At 38.3% G+C, this 18440-nt stretch overlaps 3 protein-coding genes across 3 annotated transcripts; all 3 read right to left on the bottom strand.

Annotated features, from left to right (window-relative positions):
• Positions 1 to 12909: 12909 nt before the first annotated feature.
• Positions 12910 to 13668, bottom strand: LOC149056588 (uncharacterized). The gene has a single exon (XM_089223128.1). The coding sequence runs from the start codon at positions 13666 to 13668 to the stop codon at positions 12910 to 12912; it is 759 nt and encodes a 252-aa protein (XP_089079254.1).
• Positions 13669 to 13698: 30 nt separating this feature from the next.
• LOC149056587 (uncharacterized) lies at positions 13699 to 15939 on the bottom strand. Its single transcript, XM_089223127.1, has 2 exons — positions 14740 to 15939; positions 13699 to 14646 (listed from the first exon to the last, which is right to left on the bottom strand). The coding sequence occupies exons 1-2, from the start codon at positions 15937 to 15939 to the stop codon at positions 13699 to 13701; spliced, it is 2148 nt and encodes a 715-aa protein (XP_089079253.1).
• A 3-nt stretch (positions 15940 to 15942) lies between these two features.
• On the bottom strand, positions 15943 to 18198 carry LOC149056586 (uncharacterized). Its single transcript, XM_089223126.1, has one exon. The coding sequence runs from the start codon at positions 18196 to 18198 to the stop codon at positions 15943 to 15945; it is 2256 nt and encodes a 751-aa protein (XP_089079252.1).
• Positions 18199 to 18440: the final 242 nt, after the last annotated feature.

The following is an 18440-nucleotide window of genomic DNA, read 5'->3' as shown; positions in this document are numbered from 1 at the left end:
AAAGGGCGTTTCCCTGGCAGTATCGGATGTAGCTGTCCCGGTTGTTTACCTCTTGGTGTTTTCGTCAGTATACACTCAGGACAACACTTTGTATGGTATTTCACATATCGCCTTAATCTAGGAAAATCGTACCGCTCTATGATTTTAGTTGCTATTCGATCTACGGAAAAGTGCCCTGCTAAGTCATGAAACCGCACCACTATGCTTTTGCGCATGCTCTCTGGCACAGTCCACAAATGTTTCTCCTCGTCACCATTCTTTACTCTTCGGTATATTAGTCCACCTTTAAGTAAGCACCCTTTTACTATAGCGTTTTCAGCAATCGTACGTTCCGTCTCTCCCCGACTTAATATCTCTGCAATCCCCTTCAGTCTAGTGTCGGAACGCTGCATCGCACCTGTTCCTCTTCAGTGATTGTTATGAACACTCTGCATCGTTCATCCATTTGTTCGGTCTCTGTGTCACTAGGGTTATTAACTGGTGCTCTACTGAGTGCATCAACATGAGCCATCTTCACTCCTGGACGGTGTTGTATGTCATAGTTGAACTCACTCAACAGGGTAGCCCATCGCGCAACTTGTGGGTTAACAATTTTTTGAGTGTTTAAGTGTACTATAGCTTGACAATCGGTTATTATCAAAAATTTTATACCAATCAAATAATGTCGTAACTTGCCTAAACTCCAAACTACAGCCATCAGCTCTAACTTGCTGGAATGATAGTTCCTTTCTGTCGGTATGGTCTTCTTAGACACTGCCTGTACCAAATGTAATTGGTTGTCTCCTTCACCATTTTTTTGGAGGAGCATACCACTTAACCCTTCACTACTAGCATCGCAGTGTACTTCAGTGTGGGCTGTAGGATTGAACAACTTCAGAACGGGTCTTCTGACCAGTTTGTTCCTCATCGTTTTGAACGCATCCTCCAGCACGGCTGTCCATTCATATGGCACCTCACCCTTGAGTAATTCACTAATTGGTCTAGCCATTTCTGAATAGTGTGGTATGAACCGACGAAAGAACCTGCATAATCCCAAGAACCTGTGCACCTCATGTTTGTTCCTTGGTCTTGGATACTGTTGTATGGCCTGCACTTTCTGCTCACCCGGTCGAATACCATCAGCTGACAACATATAGCCCAAATAAGTAACCGCTGAATAAGCAAAATAACACTTACTCAATTTTAACGTCAATTTTGCTTCCTCGAGTACTTCAAATACTTGTTTCAATCGATTGAACATGTCTTCACATGATGTAGATGGTATTAAAATATCATCCAGGTACCACATGGCCACCTTGTCTCTCGACGGACTCATAATCCTCTGCATGAGTCGTGAAAACTCATATGGCACGTTGATCAGACCAAAAACCATGCGTTCGAATTGACCTGATTCATTGGGTGTTACGAAGGCAGTCTTCTCTTTTGCCGATTCCGTTAACGGCACCTGCAATTAGCCCGAGGCAAGATCCAACGTGGAAAATACCTTAGCTCCATGCAATGACTCTAGCTGGTCATCCAGGTTTGGCGTCGGGAACACCTTGCGGACCGTTTGTGAATTGAGTTTTCGGTAATCCACTACTAATCGTGCGTCCCCGTCTTTTTTGGTAACCAATAATACTGGTGAAGCATACGGTGAGTTGGTCTCAGTCACTATCCCAACATCCTTCCATTCCTTGACAATCCGACTAATGGTCTCGCGTTCCGTTGCACTCGCTCGATACGGTTTACTAGCTACCGGTTGCCCAGTATCCATAATGTCCATCTGTATGACGTCGGTACAGCCCAATTCGTTTAAACTAAATGCAAAGCACATACGATATGAGTTCAAGAGTTCCAACAGTGTACATACCTCAGCCTCCGTGAGCATAGGTCCGATGTTCACCTTCTCCCTAGTGATTTGCTCCACTGAGTCATTATTTATCTGTGGTTTTTCATTGTTCATGCGAATGACTCCCACACGAGCACCCTGTTGCAACTCTACCTCCTCGGCACTGTCATTGATGATCATCACCTCCATCTGTTGATCCCCAACAACTACTTCAACCAGTTTTGCACTACGGGCAGGTAAATTTTCAATCGGTCGCATTATACTCGCATCATACACCTGTGGATTTCTTTGTGGTATTACTGAATCGTGGTAGGGAAACCGCATACCATAAGCAAATAGTAATTGATCATTTGTTTTGATGAAGGTTACTTCTTTACATTCTGTAAACGTTCATCCTATGATCACATCATAATTTTGCTTCTGATCGTCCACTACAATCAATGGGACCCTCTCGCTCACCTGATCAATACTGATTGTGGCCCAGGTTTCACCTACACTTTCTACTGACTGTGTGTTACCATATACCCACATGCTTATCTTCTTTGGTTCCACACGTAAACCGTAACGCACTGCAATAGACTTCCGCAGTATTGAGTATGCACTTCCAGTGTCAACCAGCCCCTTAACCGGCTCATCATGTTCATTGATCCGTACCTCTTTTATATAACATGTCACTTGGCTTTTAGTCTGTGTACCGACCAAATTAACTTCAGGAACATTTGCCCTACAATACTCCGCTGTATGTCCACTTTTATCACATTTCTTGCAATGCATTGGTTTCCGCGGTTGAGTACAGTCACGGGCTATGTGACCGTAAAACTGGAAGTTATAACAACGAGGACCCTCTTTATCCCGTCATGACGTATTAGTTTTTGTTGTCACCTCTTCCTCTTTCCGATTAGTATCTGGAACTTTATTTGACCACGACGACTGGTTACGTTTCTTGTAAGTTGCGGTCGACTGAAACCGCTCACAACGATTTGCTTCTACCTCCATGTATGTGCGTATATCTGTCAGGAGCTCTGCTTCATCGACGTGTCCGTTACTCAATAGTGCGATAGACATTTGCAATCCTACGCATATCATTTTCTTTGTCTCTGCTGCGTTTAATTGTAATCGTCGACACATCCTCACTTTGTCATGGAAATAGGCAAACACTGCTGCAAACATCAAAAGAGCTCCCGAAATTTCGAGATTTGGAAAAATTCCTGGAAAATCGAGTTTCTGCTTATGAAGTCGGTGAGGTTGGTAACCAGTTCACCCAATTGAAGCCACTTGTGGTGAATGCTCAATGCAAAAAAAGGTTTTATTTGTCCATCAAAATGACAACAGTCCATCTAAGGAAAGAAAATGCATAGTGTGTCCCGAACATCATCGATTAGCATTGTGCGAAAATTTCAATAAAATGTCCCTCACTGAGCGCCAAGACGTAGTTTTCAAAAACAAGTTATGTTATAATTGTTTATATCCTGGGCATCAGGTTCGCCAATGTCGGGTTGGCAACTGTAATAAGTGTGGAAAACGACACAACACCAAATTACACAGTAATGAACCGTACAACCAGCCTCCTTCCGCAAATGAACAGCCATCGTTGCCACAAGGCCAATCTGTGGTAACCTGTCTTGAGCAAGCTAACAACAATCCTACTGCTCTAAAACAAATAATGTTAGCTACTGCCGTGGTCAACTTAACAAATTCAACTGGTCAACAGATTTCATGTCATGCAGTATTAGATTCCGGGTCTCAAGTCTGCCTTATAACCAGAAAGTGTGCATAAAGACTGCATATTAGTGGAATTCAAGGCTCAGTATCATTGGCTAGTATTGGATCTGTAGCTGCTAAGACTGGCACAATGATAAGCACACCCATGTGTTCACGACTTAGTGACTATGAAGCATCCATCAATTTTAATGTAATCAACTCAATAACAAACAAGTTACAAAGTCACAGTGTAAACATCAATCAATTAAACATTCCCGACACAATATTAAACTGTTTAGCTGATCCTGGATTCCATGAACCAGGCAATATTGATGTACTAATTGGTGCTGAAATATTTTATGAACTGTTAATCGGCGAAAGCAAGAAAACACCAGAGGGTACTATTTTACATAACACCTGTTTAGGATGGGTGCTAACTGGTTCAATGCCCATCGCAAACTATCATATGAGCATTTTAAGTCTATTAATACAATTTCAATCAATGTCGTCTCTGGCTCTTACAGACCGCCCCACTTGTAGTGTCAAAGAAGACCAGTCAGTAGTCGAAGCACATTTTACCAGTACAGTAACCCAGGATCATTCTGACCGATTTGTGGTGTACGATTGCCATTTCTGCGTGATCCTGAGGTGCTAGGCGATTCAAGACTTATGGCGCAGCAGCGTTTCTTCAACCTTGAGCGAAAGATGAATCGAGATCGTATGCTGGCTCAAGAATATAAAAAAATCATGTGTGAGTATGTTGCATATTCAGCATTTATATTATATGATATTACACCTATACTGTTTATACTAACAATAATCATAAGTATCATATTACGATCGGTGGGGACTGTCCATCGGTTATTAGCGAGTAGAAATATATTGTACGTCATTACGATTTATACTGTCAACAATAAATGTCTATATAATACGTTTATGTTATTATTTATATTTATAATACATAACAAATTGGCGACGAAGAAAATAATAATTTAATCGTAATCACTAGTGCATTAGAAGTTTCAAGTAACATTTATACTAATACAAAATGGCAACTCCTAAGACAGAATCCATAACGAACTTCAATCAAGTTATTGGGTCACCTGGAAACTTTGAAACAGGTATGGATATCACAATTTTTGAGTCAAAATTGACAAATTTTTTTTGGCAAATGCCATCGAAAATAATATTCAAAAAAGAGCCATTCTATTATCATCAGTCAGTGAGGAAATTCACAAAGTACTTTTTAGTTTATGTGTTCCTAGCACGCCAAACGATGTTGAGTATGAAACTCTAATGAAAAGTTTGAACACATATTTCAAACCAATAAAATCGTACTTCGCGGCTAGGTATACATTTTATCAAGCTAAACAAAGACAAGATGAATCAGTGTGCCAATGGGGTGCACGTGTCAAAAATCTTGCTTCAAAATGTGGGTTTTCGTTGGAACTAACAACAGTCATTAGAGACATATTTGTTGTCGGAATGGGTTCAGGACCAATCCAAGATCGTCTGTTAGAAGAGGATGCCTCAAAAATTGGAGTTACATGTTCAAATCTAATGGAAATCGCGACAGCCAAAGAAGCTGCAATAAATGACAAGAGTGGCTGGAAAAAAAGAAGAATACGCAGACTTGAAGTACCAACAAAAAAATAATGGACATACTGCCAAGAAGGGGTTCAACACATACAAGGAGTCAAAAATCAAATGCGGGATTTGTGGCCGTTCCAATCATTTTCAAAAAGACTGCAGATACAAGCACTTCGAGTGCAACAATTGTGGTGAAAAAGGTCATTTGCCCACCGTATGTAAAAAGGGTATGAAAGAAAAGAAAAATATAAAAACACAAAATAAATTTTTGTATGATAATAATGATGATGACGAAACAGTTAATTATGATCTTTCGAATACTTTTTTTTCCATAATTGATCAAAATTTTCAAAATAAAGCGGTGAAACCGTTTACAGTTAATTTAATTGTACAAAACAATAATGTAAGCTTCGAAATTGATACCGGTTCACAACATAGCGTAATTTCAAAAAGATTATATCATCAACTGTTTAGTCATATCAAATAAAAAAAAAAATGACATTTCGCTATCTGATTACGTCGGCAACGACATTAAACCGATAGGAAAAATATTTGTCGATTCGGTGTACCAAAATAAAAAATTTACAATGTGCCTTTATGTTATCGACAATGGTGGTCCTCCATTAATAGGTCGAAATGATATAAAAAACATAAAATGTTTTACCTTGTTTAGTATTGAAAATGACGTAAGTGTCGATAGTATTATAAAAAAATATAACAATGTTTTTAAAGATGAAATAGGCACTTTTAACAAATACGAAATTTCATTAAATATCAAAGCGGGGGCAGTACCTAAATTTTACAAACATAGGTCTATTCCATTAGCATTAAAGGGAAAAGTTGAAACCGAAATTGAGCGTTTAATCAAAAGCAACATTTTAGTTCCCGTCGACCACAGCGAATGGGCAACTCCAATAGTACCAATATTAAAACCAGACGGCACGGTTAGAATTTGCGGTGATTTTAAAATAACAATAAATCCGGTATTAGAAGGGACTGAATACCCTCTTCCAAAAATAGAACATTTATATGCAAATATTAGTGGTTCAAAATATTTTTCGAAAATAGATTTAAAAGACGCATACCAACAAATGGTTATTAAAGAATCTGATCGCAAATATACCACTATTAACACACATAAAGGTTTATTTAGCTATACACGCAACCCTTTTAGAATAAAGTCGTCAGCAGGGGAGTTTCAAAAAGCTATGGAAACTTCAACGGCAGGTCTTGAGGGCATAGGTATATTCCAAGACGACATTATTGTTGCAGGTTCCACTATCACAGAGCACAATGCTCGTTTAGACAAATTACTAAATGTATTGTCAAATGCAGGTTTAAGAGTAAAGTTGAATAAATGCAAATTTATGCAAAAGTCAATTGAATATTTGGGTCATAGGTTAGATGAAAATGGTTTACACACACTAACAAAACACACAGATGTTATAAACGATGCCATTGTCCCAGAAAATAAAACATTGCTAAAATCATTTTTAGGTTTAGTTACGTATTATATAAAATTTATTCCAAACGCTGCAAATATTTTAAAACCAATGTACACTCTTTTACGTAACGGCAGTGAATGGAATTGGACACCAAAATGTGACCAAGCATTCAATAAAGTCAAACAAATTTTAATTTCGAAACCCGTATTGGCACATTATGATCATAATATTCCGATTAAACTCGTTGTAGACTCATCATCTTATGCACTAGGCGCAGTTCTTTCCCATGTGTACCTAGATCGTACTGAAAAACCTATAGCATATGCATCAAGAGTTCTATCTGAGTCAGAATGTAAATTTCCACAAATTGAAAAAGAAGCTTTAGCAATTATTTACGGGGTTACGAAATTTTATGACTATGGTAGGCATTTTCTATTAGAAACCGACCATAAACCGTTAATATATATTTTCGGTGATAAGAAAGGTATCCCAATTTACGCGGCTAATAGATTACAACGATGGGCCTATGTTTTATCATCATTCGATTTCGACATAAAATATGTAAAATCCGAAGATAATACAGCCGATTTTTTATCACGAATAAAAAGTTCAAAATTAAAAATTGAAAATCATAATGAAGAATGTATTAGTCTTAATTTTATTCACGAACAATCACCTTTCACATTAGACTGGTCTAAAATAAAAATTGAAACAAGTAGAGACACAATTCTCGCCAAAGTATTAAATGCAGTCAAAACAGGATAATGGAATAGTGATTTTTCTAAAAATTTAGAACTTAATTCATATAATTTACGAAAAACTCAAATTGCAGTGGAACAGGGATGTCTATTATGGGGTTACCGTGTTATTATACCAGCTAAATTTCGAAATAATATACTCAAGGAACTTCATTCGTGTCATATGGGTTCTTCCAGTATGAAAAGTTTAGCGAGATCATACTTTTGGTGGCCAGGAATGGACAAAGAAATCGAAAATATCACACAAAGTTGCGACAAATGTATTAATGTCAGGCAAAATCCTCCAAAATCTGTAACATCACCTTGGAAATGGCCAGAAAAACCGTGGACTAGAGTGCATTGCGATTTTCTTGGTCCATTTCAAAATAAATATTTTTTTGTCATTGTTGACGCAACCACAAAATGGTTAGAAGTATTTTAAATAAATTCTATGACAGCAGAAATTGTTATTCAAAAATTTTCAGAAACGATAGCACGATTTGGAATTCCAAAAACAATTACATCAGATGGTGCAAAATGTTTCACTGGTTTTGAATTTCAAGCATATTGCAAAAATCTAGGTATAAGGCATATGACAGGCGCTCCATTTCACCCAGAATCAAACGGCTGTGTGGAATCAGCAGTCAAAACAATAAAAATTTTTTTTAAAAAATGCTCGACTGCACAATCCCAATTAAATAAACTTCTTTTGATGTATCGTAATACACCTCATTCAACAACACGAGAAACGCCAGCTAAACTAATGTTAGGTCGATCAACACGTTTACAATTTGACGCGTTAATGCCGAATACAAGTGAAGTGGTTATTGAACGACAAATATCACAAATAAACAATGGTGGTAATAGGATAGTATCATTTAATACAGGTGATAATGTTTTAGCTAGAGATTATAGGAATAATAACAATAAATGGCAAAAGGGTAAAATTATCAAATCCATTAGTTGTAATACACACGATGTAGAGCTCGATGACGGAACTAATATTTGGAAGAGACACAATGATCAATTACTCTTTGATAAATCGCTGACACCAGCGAATAATTCAATTTCACTTACACCCACTAGACAAATAAATGTAAATACTGAAAATATCGAAACCGTAGGTGCAAAACAAAATCCTGATACTATAATAATAAATAAAACACCCAGACCAATTAGATCTAGAAAACCACCTCAGCGATATTCTCCAAGTGATTATAATTAATGTAATTAAACTTACTAACACACTAACATAGCGATTAAGCAACACACAAAATACTACTTATATATATATATATTTTTTTTTTTTTAAGGAAAATGATGTTGCATATTCAGCATTTATATTATATGATATTACACCTATACTGTTTATACTAACAATAATCATAAGTATCATATTACGATCGGTGGGGACTGTCCATCGGTTATTAGCGAGTAGAAATATATTGTACGTCATTACGATTTATACTGTCAACAATAAATGTCTATATAATACGTTTATGTTATTATTTATATTTATAATATATAACAGAGTACATTAAAATGGGTCATATGGAAGAGACTAAGGACACAGACCTTCCTACTTACTACCTCCCTCACCATAATGTGACCAAGGGCGACAGCCTAACCACAAAAACTCGTGTTGTGTTGGACGGCTCAGCAGTTACAAGATCAGGCCTAAAGGGACCCACACACGATCAGTTTAACTGTGCAGTTTATCTCTGAAATTAACTGAGTAAAAATTGTACTATTATCTGAACTGAAGGTGTGTGGGATACATCAGTTTTTCCATCAGTTATGATCACAGTTCTATCAGTTTTTTCTGCAGTGTAGTCACAGTCTACTGGTATACTGTATGTGTATGCAGATGACAATGGGTGACCGAAAAAAAAGAGCAGCAGAGTGTTGGGTAATTGCAGCAGTGCTACTTGAAAAAGAAGATAAGCGGAAGAAAAGGCCCCGTGAACGTTGGAGCGAGGATTGGTTTCTGCAAAGAAGTGTTTTGCCCAGCGATTGTCATTTGTTGAACGAGTTGAAAGAAGGAGGGGAAATTGCTGATTTCAGTAATTACCTACGAATGGATGACAACATTTTTCAAGTGCTCTTGAGAAAAGTTGCTCCCCTCATCGAAAAACAAAATACAGTCATACCTTCTCATGTGAGATTGATAGCAACGCTTCGGTTTCTAGCGACAGGGAGAAGCTATGAAGATCTGAAATTTTCAATGCGAGTTTCCCCTCAAGCACTCGGAGATATAATCATAGAAACCTGCATAGCAATACAGATAGCATTACGAGATTTCATTCAAGTAAGTGTATCTCAATTACTTATATTACATATTCACATAAAAATTATCTTATAACTATTGTTTTCGTTGTATAATGATATACTATAACTACACTAATTAAGATCGCCTTAAATAAAGATAAAACATACCATACAAAACAACTATAAGAAGACTTTAAGGTTCTAAATATCAAAAACTTATATTTTAGATCAGCAGTCCTTTTCTTAAAAAAATTGTGTTTCCTGGGGATTTTTATTTTGTAATTGGATAATTGTAACCATTTGATTTATATTTATTTCTCGTATGGTTTAATCCAACACTAAAACTTATTAAAAATTTAGTTAATACTATAGCAACAACAATAAATATCACAATAAGAAATATAAAATATAGATATAAAATTTTGATAGGGAAACATAAAACAGTAGAAGTAGTAGTTAGTTGGTTAAATATAAGATAATATAAAAATATATATAATAGCAACCGGATGGTGGGTCGGGATATTATTTGTGTGGTCTTAGACTCTAATGTCCAGGCTGGTCAACCATTCTGTTGCTGCTGCTGTTACCTTATGGAGGTGTTTCATTCCACCTGGTAAGTTGCGTACTGGACATTCTTCCACGATGTGATTGGCTGTCTGATTGTCGTGTCCGCAGTCGCATTATGGTGTATCCTTAAGTCCCCATTTATGCAGCATATTTCCCGTTTTTCCGTGGCCAGTCCTAAGTCTATTTAAGGTCACCCATTATTTTCGAGGTAGTTGGAACCCCGGGGGCCTTTCCGTAGGTTGTTCAATGATACTAAATTTGTCAGGGTTATCTAGTCTCCATTCATCAGTCCATTTAGAGTTAAGGTTATAGCTTTCTTTACTTAATTGCTTTGCCAGGTTCCATGGAGTTTTACGGGATTTTAACCTTTGTTTGGGATAATTATTTATGTATCTGTGTATAGGTAAGCTTTTATTTGAATCATGATTTTTATATTCTCGGACTAAGGAACTGTATCTTCGGAGGTGAGGTGGCGCTATGTTGCTCAGTACTGATAGCCAGGGGACTGGTGTTGACTTAATTGTTCCGGATATTGTCCTCATTGTTGAATTAAGCTGAGTGTCTATTTTGTTTGTATGTGAGCTGTTAAGCCATACTGGTGCACAGTACTCGGTTACTGAGTAGGTAAGGGCAAGTGCAGATATTCTAATCGTGTTAGCATCTGAGCCCCAGGTAGTTTGGGCCAGCTTATTTATTAAACAGTTTCGAGTTTTAATCTTTGCTGCTACCTTGGTTAGATGTTCTCTGTATGTCAATGTTCTGCCCAGTGTTATTCCTAAATATGTTAATAAAATTATTAAATTAGTTTATTTTAGATTCCTCAAAGTGAAGAAGATTGGAAAAAGGTAGCTCATGAATTTCAAGAAAAATGGCAATTCCCACACTGCCTCGGTGTGGTCGATGGCAAACATGTTCAAACAAAAAAACCAGCAAATTCAAGCTCTCGGTACTTCAATTACAAAGGTACTTTTAGCGTCGTATTAATGGCTGTAGTTGACGCTAATTACGAAATTTTAATGGCTGATATGGGAAAAAATGGAAGAATTTCGGGTGGAGGCATGATTAAAAATACATCTTTCTACAACAGTCTTATAAAAGGTGAACTAAACATTCCACCTCCTGAACGCCTTCTAGAAAGCAACAAGACTGCTCCATATGTTTTCATTTCGGATGAGGCTTTTCAGTTGACGGATAATTTCATGAAACCATATGCTTTGTCTGTGCTTAATAATGAAAGAAGCATTTACAACTATCGTCTATCGAGAGCAAGTAGGGTCGTTGAAAATTTTTTTGGGATTCTAGTATCTAGGTTCGCAGTTCTTGGAAAACCCATCAATCTACGACCAACAAAAGTGAATGCCATAGTTCTAGCTTGTTGTTATTTACATAATTTTCTTAGAAGATATTCCAGTGGTTATGTCAACAATCAACATGCAACCTCTCAAATTTCACAAGGAATAGGATTGGATGGCATTTATTTGGTATGAGAAGCAGCAGCAGTTCAGCTTCTTCTACAACAGCGAAAGTACATCGCGATACTTTCTTTAGTTACTTAAATAACGAAGGAAAAGTTGAATGGCAAGATAAAATTTAAATTAGCAACTCATAACTACTCTTATGTTTATTATTTTACATTATAATATATTACTATGAATGTATTTTAAAAAAAAAGGTAGTATTTATTTCGCTTTTCTCATCGCTCCATTCCGAAAATTGAAAAATATCCCTCGGCTTGTTATACAACCACCTCAAGTAGATGACAGGGACAAAACGAATGTGGATATGTGAACATTTAAATTAAAAATTTTATCACGATTTTCAATTTTTTTTTTTTTAAACCACTTGTATTTTAGATTCTGAACGGAGTGATGAATTTATTGATTTTAATATTATGTGTGTAATTAAATTTGCCGACTTTATAATATTAAAAAAATTTATAAATTTAATATTTATAGACGCTAGACCATCATTTTAGTTTAGTAATGAATAATGATATCATTGAACGGGCGGGGGCTGTCAAACAATATGATAAGTTCCCCGACACCTAACGCTCTCATTGGAATGGACTGTATAAACTATAAAGGAGCTCTGCTTACACACAACCTTACTTGTGAACGGAGGGTTCGCCTGCAGTATACAAGGGGTTGAGTGCAGCAGGTAACAACTTGGGGTAACCAAAATAATAAAATAATAATTCACAATGTATAGCAACAAACAATATATAATATAATATAATATAACTCACGGTAATGTGGAGTGCAGGAACTGGCCAGCTGCACTGAAATTGATATTATTTGCCTGTATGGCTTACAATTTATAACATTATTACAATATATATATAACAAGTAACAACATAATAAAGGTATAACAATATAATAAAACTATTTATCATGTATAATATTTCTCACTAGGTATAATATAATTCACTCATCACTACTGATTGAACTATCTCTGTTGATAGGATTAAATACATATCACAACACATTAACAATTAATATTATAATTTCAACAATAATTAAAGCAACACTATCGTGCTTAATTGCTACTAAAAAAAACTCATAAAAATATAGGTATATAAATTCAAAAAACAGAAAAAACTTGATTGAGTGTCATCATCTTAATTAATTAACAATTTTTTGTTTTTCTACAATGATTACATTTGATAAACTTTAAAATCAGGTGATTGCCAGAGCGTAGGTGCCGGATCGACTACTAGAGCGCAGCACATAATTGTTCACGCGTGAACATCCCGCCACCCATGAAGCCCTGTGCTTTATTCTTCTTTACCCATAGGTAGCGGACATATCTTTACTGTGGGTCGTTTTAGCTGTTGTCCACTGGCAGTACGTACAGTCACTACTCGTACTGTGCCATCTGATCCAGGATGTATTTCGATGATTCGTACCATCTTCCACTGGAGGGGTGGGACATTATCATACTTTAAAACTGCCAATGTTCCGATTTTCACATTCGTAGTAGAGTTCAACCATTTGGCTTTGCTTTGAAGCGATGACAAGTATTCTAAACGCCACCTCTTCCAGAACATTTGAGTCATTTTTTGAACCAATTCCCATCTCTTCAGTCTGTTATCTGGCATCTCTGAATAGTCTGTTTCCGGAAGCATGAGTACCGGCCCCCCTATCAGGAAATGTCCTGGTGTAAGAGCTTGCAGGTCTGCAGGGTCTGACGACACTGCAGTCAGAGGGCGGGAGTTGAGACATGCTTCGGTTTGTGCAAGTAACGTAGCCAGCTCTTCAAAGTTTAGAATAGCGGCGCCTGCGACTCGCACAAAATGATGTTTGAACGACTTAACTGCTGCTTCCCAAACACCGCCGAAATGCGGTGCCGAAGGAGTAGTGAATACCCATTGAACTCCTTCTTCTACTAGTTCATCGGATATCGTACGCCCAGTCAGCTGCCTTTTGAAATAGCACTCTAGTTCTTTTCGGGCTCCCACAAAATTTGTTCCGTTATCTGACCAGATGTGCGACGGCTTTCCCCGCCGAGACATAAATCTTTTCAATGCCGCCATGAATGCGGTGGTAGTCAGAGCACTAACCGCTTACAAATGTATTGCTTTCGCTGAGAGGCATACGAAAACTGCCACATAAGCCTTGGTTGTGGTAGACTTTCGTAGTCCAAGCTTTATCAGTAGAGGTCCAGCAAAGTCTACCCCTGTTTGTGCAAATGCTCGAATAGGAGTAACTCGGGCTGAAGGTAGCTGTCCCATAGCTGGCTGCAACGAACTAGGGCGGGCTCTAAAACATTTAAGGCATTTGTAAACTGTTGCTCTGGCTACATCGCGTCCTCGAAGTACCCAAAATTCTCCTCTTACTGCTGCCAATAATCCTTGTGGCCCAACGTGCATGTACCTCTGGTGATATTCTCTATATATCATCTCTGTCACCACGTGCTGCCTGGGTAGTATAACTGGATGCTTTCTGCTTGCGGATATATTTGAATTTTCCAGTCGGCCACCAACTTTCAATAAATCATTATCAAGGTATGGTGACAACATTCTAAGTGGTCCCCGCGTAACCTGCTTCTTATTTCTCAAAGCATTAATTTCTTCAGGAAACGCTTGCCTCTGCGTTATTCTAATCCAGCGCTCCTTTGACCGTTGTATCTCTGCTACCGTTAAGGGACCTACTTGTGGTTTGGTGCATGCGGGATCCTTCTGCCACTTGCGCCATTGAAAAAATCTTATCCATATGGCAGATATTCTTAACAGCTTGGTCCAACTAGAGTATCTATGCATTAGCTCGTTCTTAGCTGCAATGGTATTTAATGTGAATTTTATCGTACGTTTTTCTGGAGCCTCTTCGCTACAACTTGAATCGTGTCGTACTTGTGGCCACAACGGTTTGTCTTCCTTAAGAAAGCTCGGACCGTTCCACCATAATTCAGACGTAGCTAGGTCTGCAGTATTAATTCCTCTCGACAATTGATCAGCAGGATTTACGCTTGTACTTACATACCGCCAACTATTTTCTCCAGTGAGTTCTATGATCTGAGCTACACGATTGCTTACGAATATATTTCACTGTGCTGCTCCACCCTTTATCCAAGCTAGCACCACCGTAGAGTCACACCAACAAAATACCTTATCGTTTGAGATTTCGAGACTCGATGATACTCGACTAATCAGCTCCGCTAACAGGTGAGCGCCACTCAGCTCGAGTCTCGGAATTGTGAGGCTCTTCATAGGGGCCACTCTAGACTTCGCACAAAGGAGTCGCACACTCCACTTTCCTTGTTCCGATGCTTGTTTAAAATATATACATGTGCCATATGCGCTTTGCGACGCATCACTAAAGCCGTGTAACTCAACTTCTTCGGACAAGCATACTTTTATCGCACGTGGTATGCTTATCTGATGAGCAGTTGCTAGGTCATCTAGGATTCGTCTCCATCGCATTTGAAAATCTTCAGACAGTGTGTCATCCCAACCTAGTTTTATCTGCCACAGCTCTTGCAGAAAGATCTTTCCCCTTATGAGAGTGGGACCCAGAAATCCCAATGGATCGAACACACTATTCAACGATGAGAGTAGATCTCTTTTAGTTTGCACTCGAGTGTCATTCGCGTTTCTCACCTTGAATTTCAATATGTCTGACTCGGGACACCAAATAAGGCCAAGTGATTTAACTGTGTCGTCGTCTCCAAGGTCTAAGGAATAATGTGGCTCGCTTGATGTTGTTGCTATCTCTGCTCTAACCTCTGGGGCACTAGAACACCATTTCCTCAGACGCATACCACTACTCTCTAGTAGTTCTAATACTTCATGATATAGGCTTACAACTTCTTCTACCGTGTCTCCACCGCTGAGAAAATCGTCCATGTAGAAATCCCTATGGATTGCTCTACTGGCTGCGGGTTTATCCTGAGCTGCTAAAAGGCCAATCTCCTTTAACACTCTTGTTGCTAGAAAGGCGGCAGGCGCAGTCCCATACGTGATGGTGTTTAGGCGGTAATGAATTATTTCTTTTTCTGGTGAGTCCCTCCACAGTATTCTTTGGTAATCCCGGTCTTCATGATTAACCCAAACTTGGCGAAACATTTTCTCGATATCAGCGGTGATGACGATCTTATGGCAGCGGAACCGTAGCACTATGTCGAAAAGCTCACTCTGTATTGCTGGTCCTTGAGCGAGAACATCATTCAACGAGTTTCCCTTACTCGTTTTTGCCGATGCGTCGAAGACGACTCTGACCTTCGTGGTCTGACTTGTTTCTTTAATCACCGCATGGTGTGGTAGATAGTAATATGGTGCATCTGAAACTAGATCATCAATTTTACTCATGTGTCATAGTGATGCATATTCATTCATAAAGTTCACATAGTCATCTTTCAGATGTGGCGCGACACTAAACTTCTTTTCTAAATTTGTGAATCGCTTCAGTGCCATCTGGAATGATGAACCTAGCTCTCTTACATCTGCTGTGGATGGGAGATAAACTGAGAATCGTCCTGTTGTGTCTCTTTCATGCGTTTCCCGAAACATAATCTCACTAGCTTCATCCACATTACGCCTTGACTTGACTTGATCGTTTTTCATCCAACTAGCTACGTTCAACAAACAGGAGTTAGATCTTGGACTGATACGGGACTTAGTATTGCCAATCGAGCCCGACACTATCCATCCAAATGACGTATTATACAACCAAGGTAGCTCTTTGCCTAACGACCACTTCTCGCCTTGTAACACTTCAAAGAAAATGTCAGCTCCAAGCAATAACTCTACCTTAGACGCTAAATAGAATTTAGGGTCAGCCAAATGTGGTAGTATGTGTGGCGGAATTGACCAAGATGAAAAGTCTATCGATTGACTTGGTAGCGCATTTGTAATTTCATGGAGTGTATGACATCCAATCTTCGCAGAGAACTGAGAATTCTGACTGAAAATTGTTACTTCGGCTTCTTCAGAAGATATAGTACTGGCTCCATTAACACCACTTATAGGTAACTTACTTTGCACACCCTTCAATCTTAACCTTTTGACTAGTGATTTGGTTATAATATTTATCTGAGAACCATTGTCTACAATTGCACGGCAAGGTCTTTTCGTGCCGTTACTATCTAGCACAAATACTATGGCGGTTGATAATAAAACTTGTTCGGCGTTTGAATGACTGTGTAGCGCTGCTAGATTTACCGTAGCTGGTGGTTCGGTTGCAGCTTTAGCATCATTAACTTCAAGACTACCTTGAATCGAAGGGGACTTTGAGTGATCATGCTCGGCTGTTCTTGACTTGTTGGTCCCCACGTGATCTGCTTTTTTCTGATAAGGAAGACCATGTAGCAGCGTGTTGCGCTTGTACTTGCAGTTTCTACAACCACTCTGAGTACAGCTTGAAGCACTGTGTGCCGGAGAAAGGCAGTTAAAACATAATCTGTGCATTTTTACTGTGTTATATCTTTCCGTCAGTTGCATCGCTTTGAATTTGTGACAAAAAAAAAGCATGTGTGGTTGTGAACATAAACAGCAGACTGTCCGGCTTCCTTGAGCACTTAGCACTGATGCACCTTTTTCGTTAGTTCTATAACCTTTTCTCTTATTGCATATGCTAGAATTTTGTCCTTCAAAGGACTCCAATGAGCTAGCCCTTCTCTCTAGAAATTCGGTCAATTTGTTGAAATTGACTTCTTCTGTTACACCGATTGATAGGTCCCATTGTTCTAAGGTTCTTAGATCCAATTTACTCCTTGCTATACCAATTAGCAAATCATCCCAATGATCCACTGGTCTTTTTAGGGATCTTAACGCTTCGATATGCTTTGTAATGTTGGCTAAGAATCCTCGTAAGTCACTAGCTGATGAACCTGTTAATTTTGGTAACTCTAATAGCGACCTGATGTGGGCTTCGGTGATCAATCTCTTTCTCTCATACCGACCCTTAAGACATTTTATAGCTGTAGTGTATGTAGAGTCATTAATCTCTAATGCGTCAACTAAATCTAATGGTACACCCTTGAGACATGACCTTAGATAATGGAACTTATCTGCATTTGATACTCCTTTCTCGTTTTCTACGCGGCTCACAAACGAACTATAAAATCTAGGCCAACTATTATAGTCACCTTCAAAGCTTTCTAGTGGTAGCGGTGGCAATGATGAACGCGAGCGTAGAGTGCTGCCCTCGCTCCTTCTTAATAATTCTTCCCACTGTTGAGCTGATGCTTTTTGTTGTTTGGTGTCTATAGAATTTCCTGAGTTTGCCATTGCAAATTTTGTCGGTTGGATTAACCTGTTAAGTTGGCCTGCTACACTGAAATATCGGGTTTCAAAATCTTCCCTTGCCGCAAGATGAGCATCATCGTTGTCGTCATCTATCTCTTCTATGCGCGACTGAATATCCTCAAATTGATTTAATAGTGTTGGTATTACATTAAGTCTGGACTCAGCCTCAGATATAGCATTTGGCGATTCAATATATTTATTAACAAACGTGCTATGTCTAGTAAGCGATGCTTTTATTTGGCCTCTACGCCTAACTAGAGTTGATACTAAATCAGTGTTTGACATTTCCAAAAGGTTTTCATCTGCGTTGTGGGTCGACATTTTAACTATTAATTCTTTAATTTTATGATTACTTACCACTTACAGATAAACTCATTAATCTCCACCTTCAGAACAAGTACTATATATTTATTATTATTTTAATAAATTGATTTCTAAAAACTAAAACTCAAATCAGGTTCGTTAGGACCAAATGAACGGGCGGGGGCTGTCAAACAATATGATAAGTTCCCCGACACCTAACGCTCTCATTGGAATGGACTGTATAAACTATAAAGGAGCTC

Source organism: Diuraphis noxia, unplaced genomic scaffold (assembly GCF_037042655.1).
Source record: "Diuraphis noxia isolate RWA-SAM2 unplaced genomic scaffold, SU_Dnox_SAM2 contig0003, whole genome shotgun sequence".
Lineage (NCBI taxonomy): Eukaryota > Metazoa > Arthropoda > Insecta > Hemiptera > Aphididae > Diuraphis > Diuraphis noxia.
This window is presented reverse-complemented; position numbering and strand designations above follow the sequence as displayed.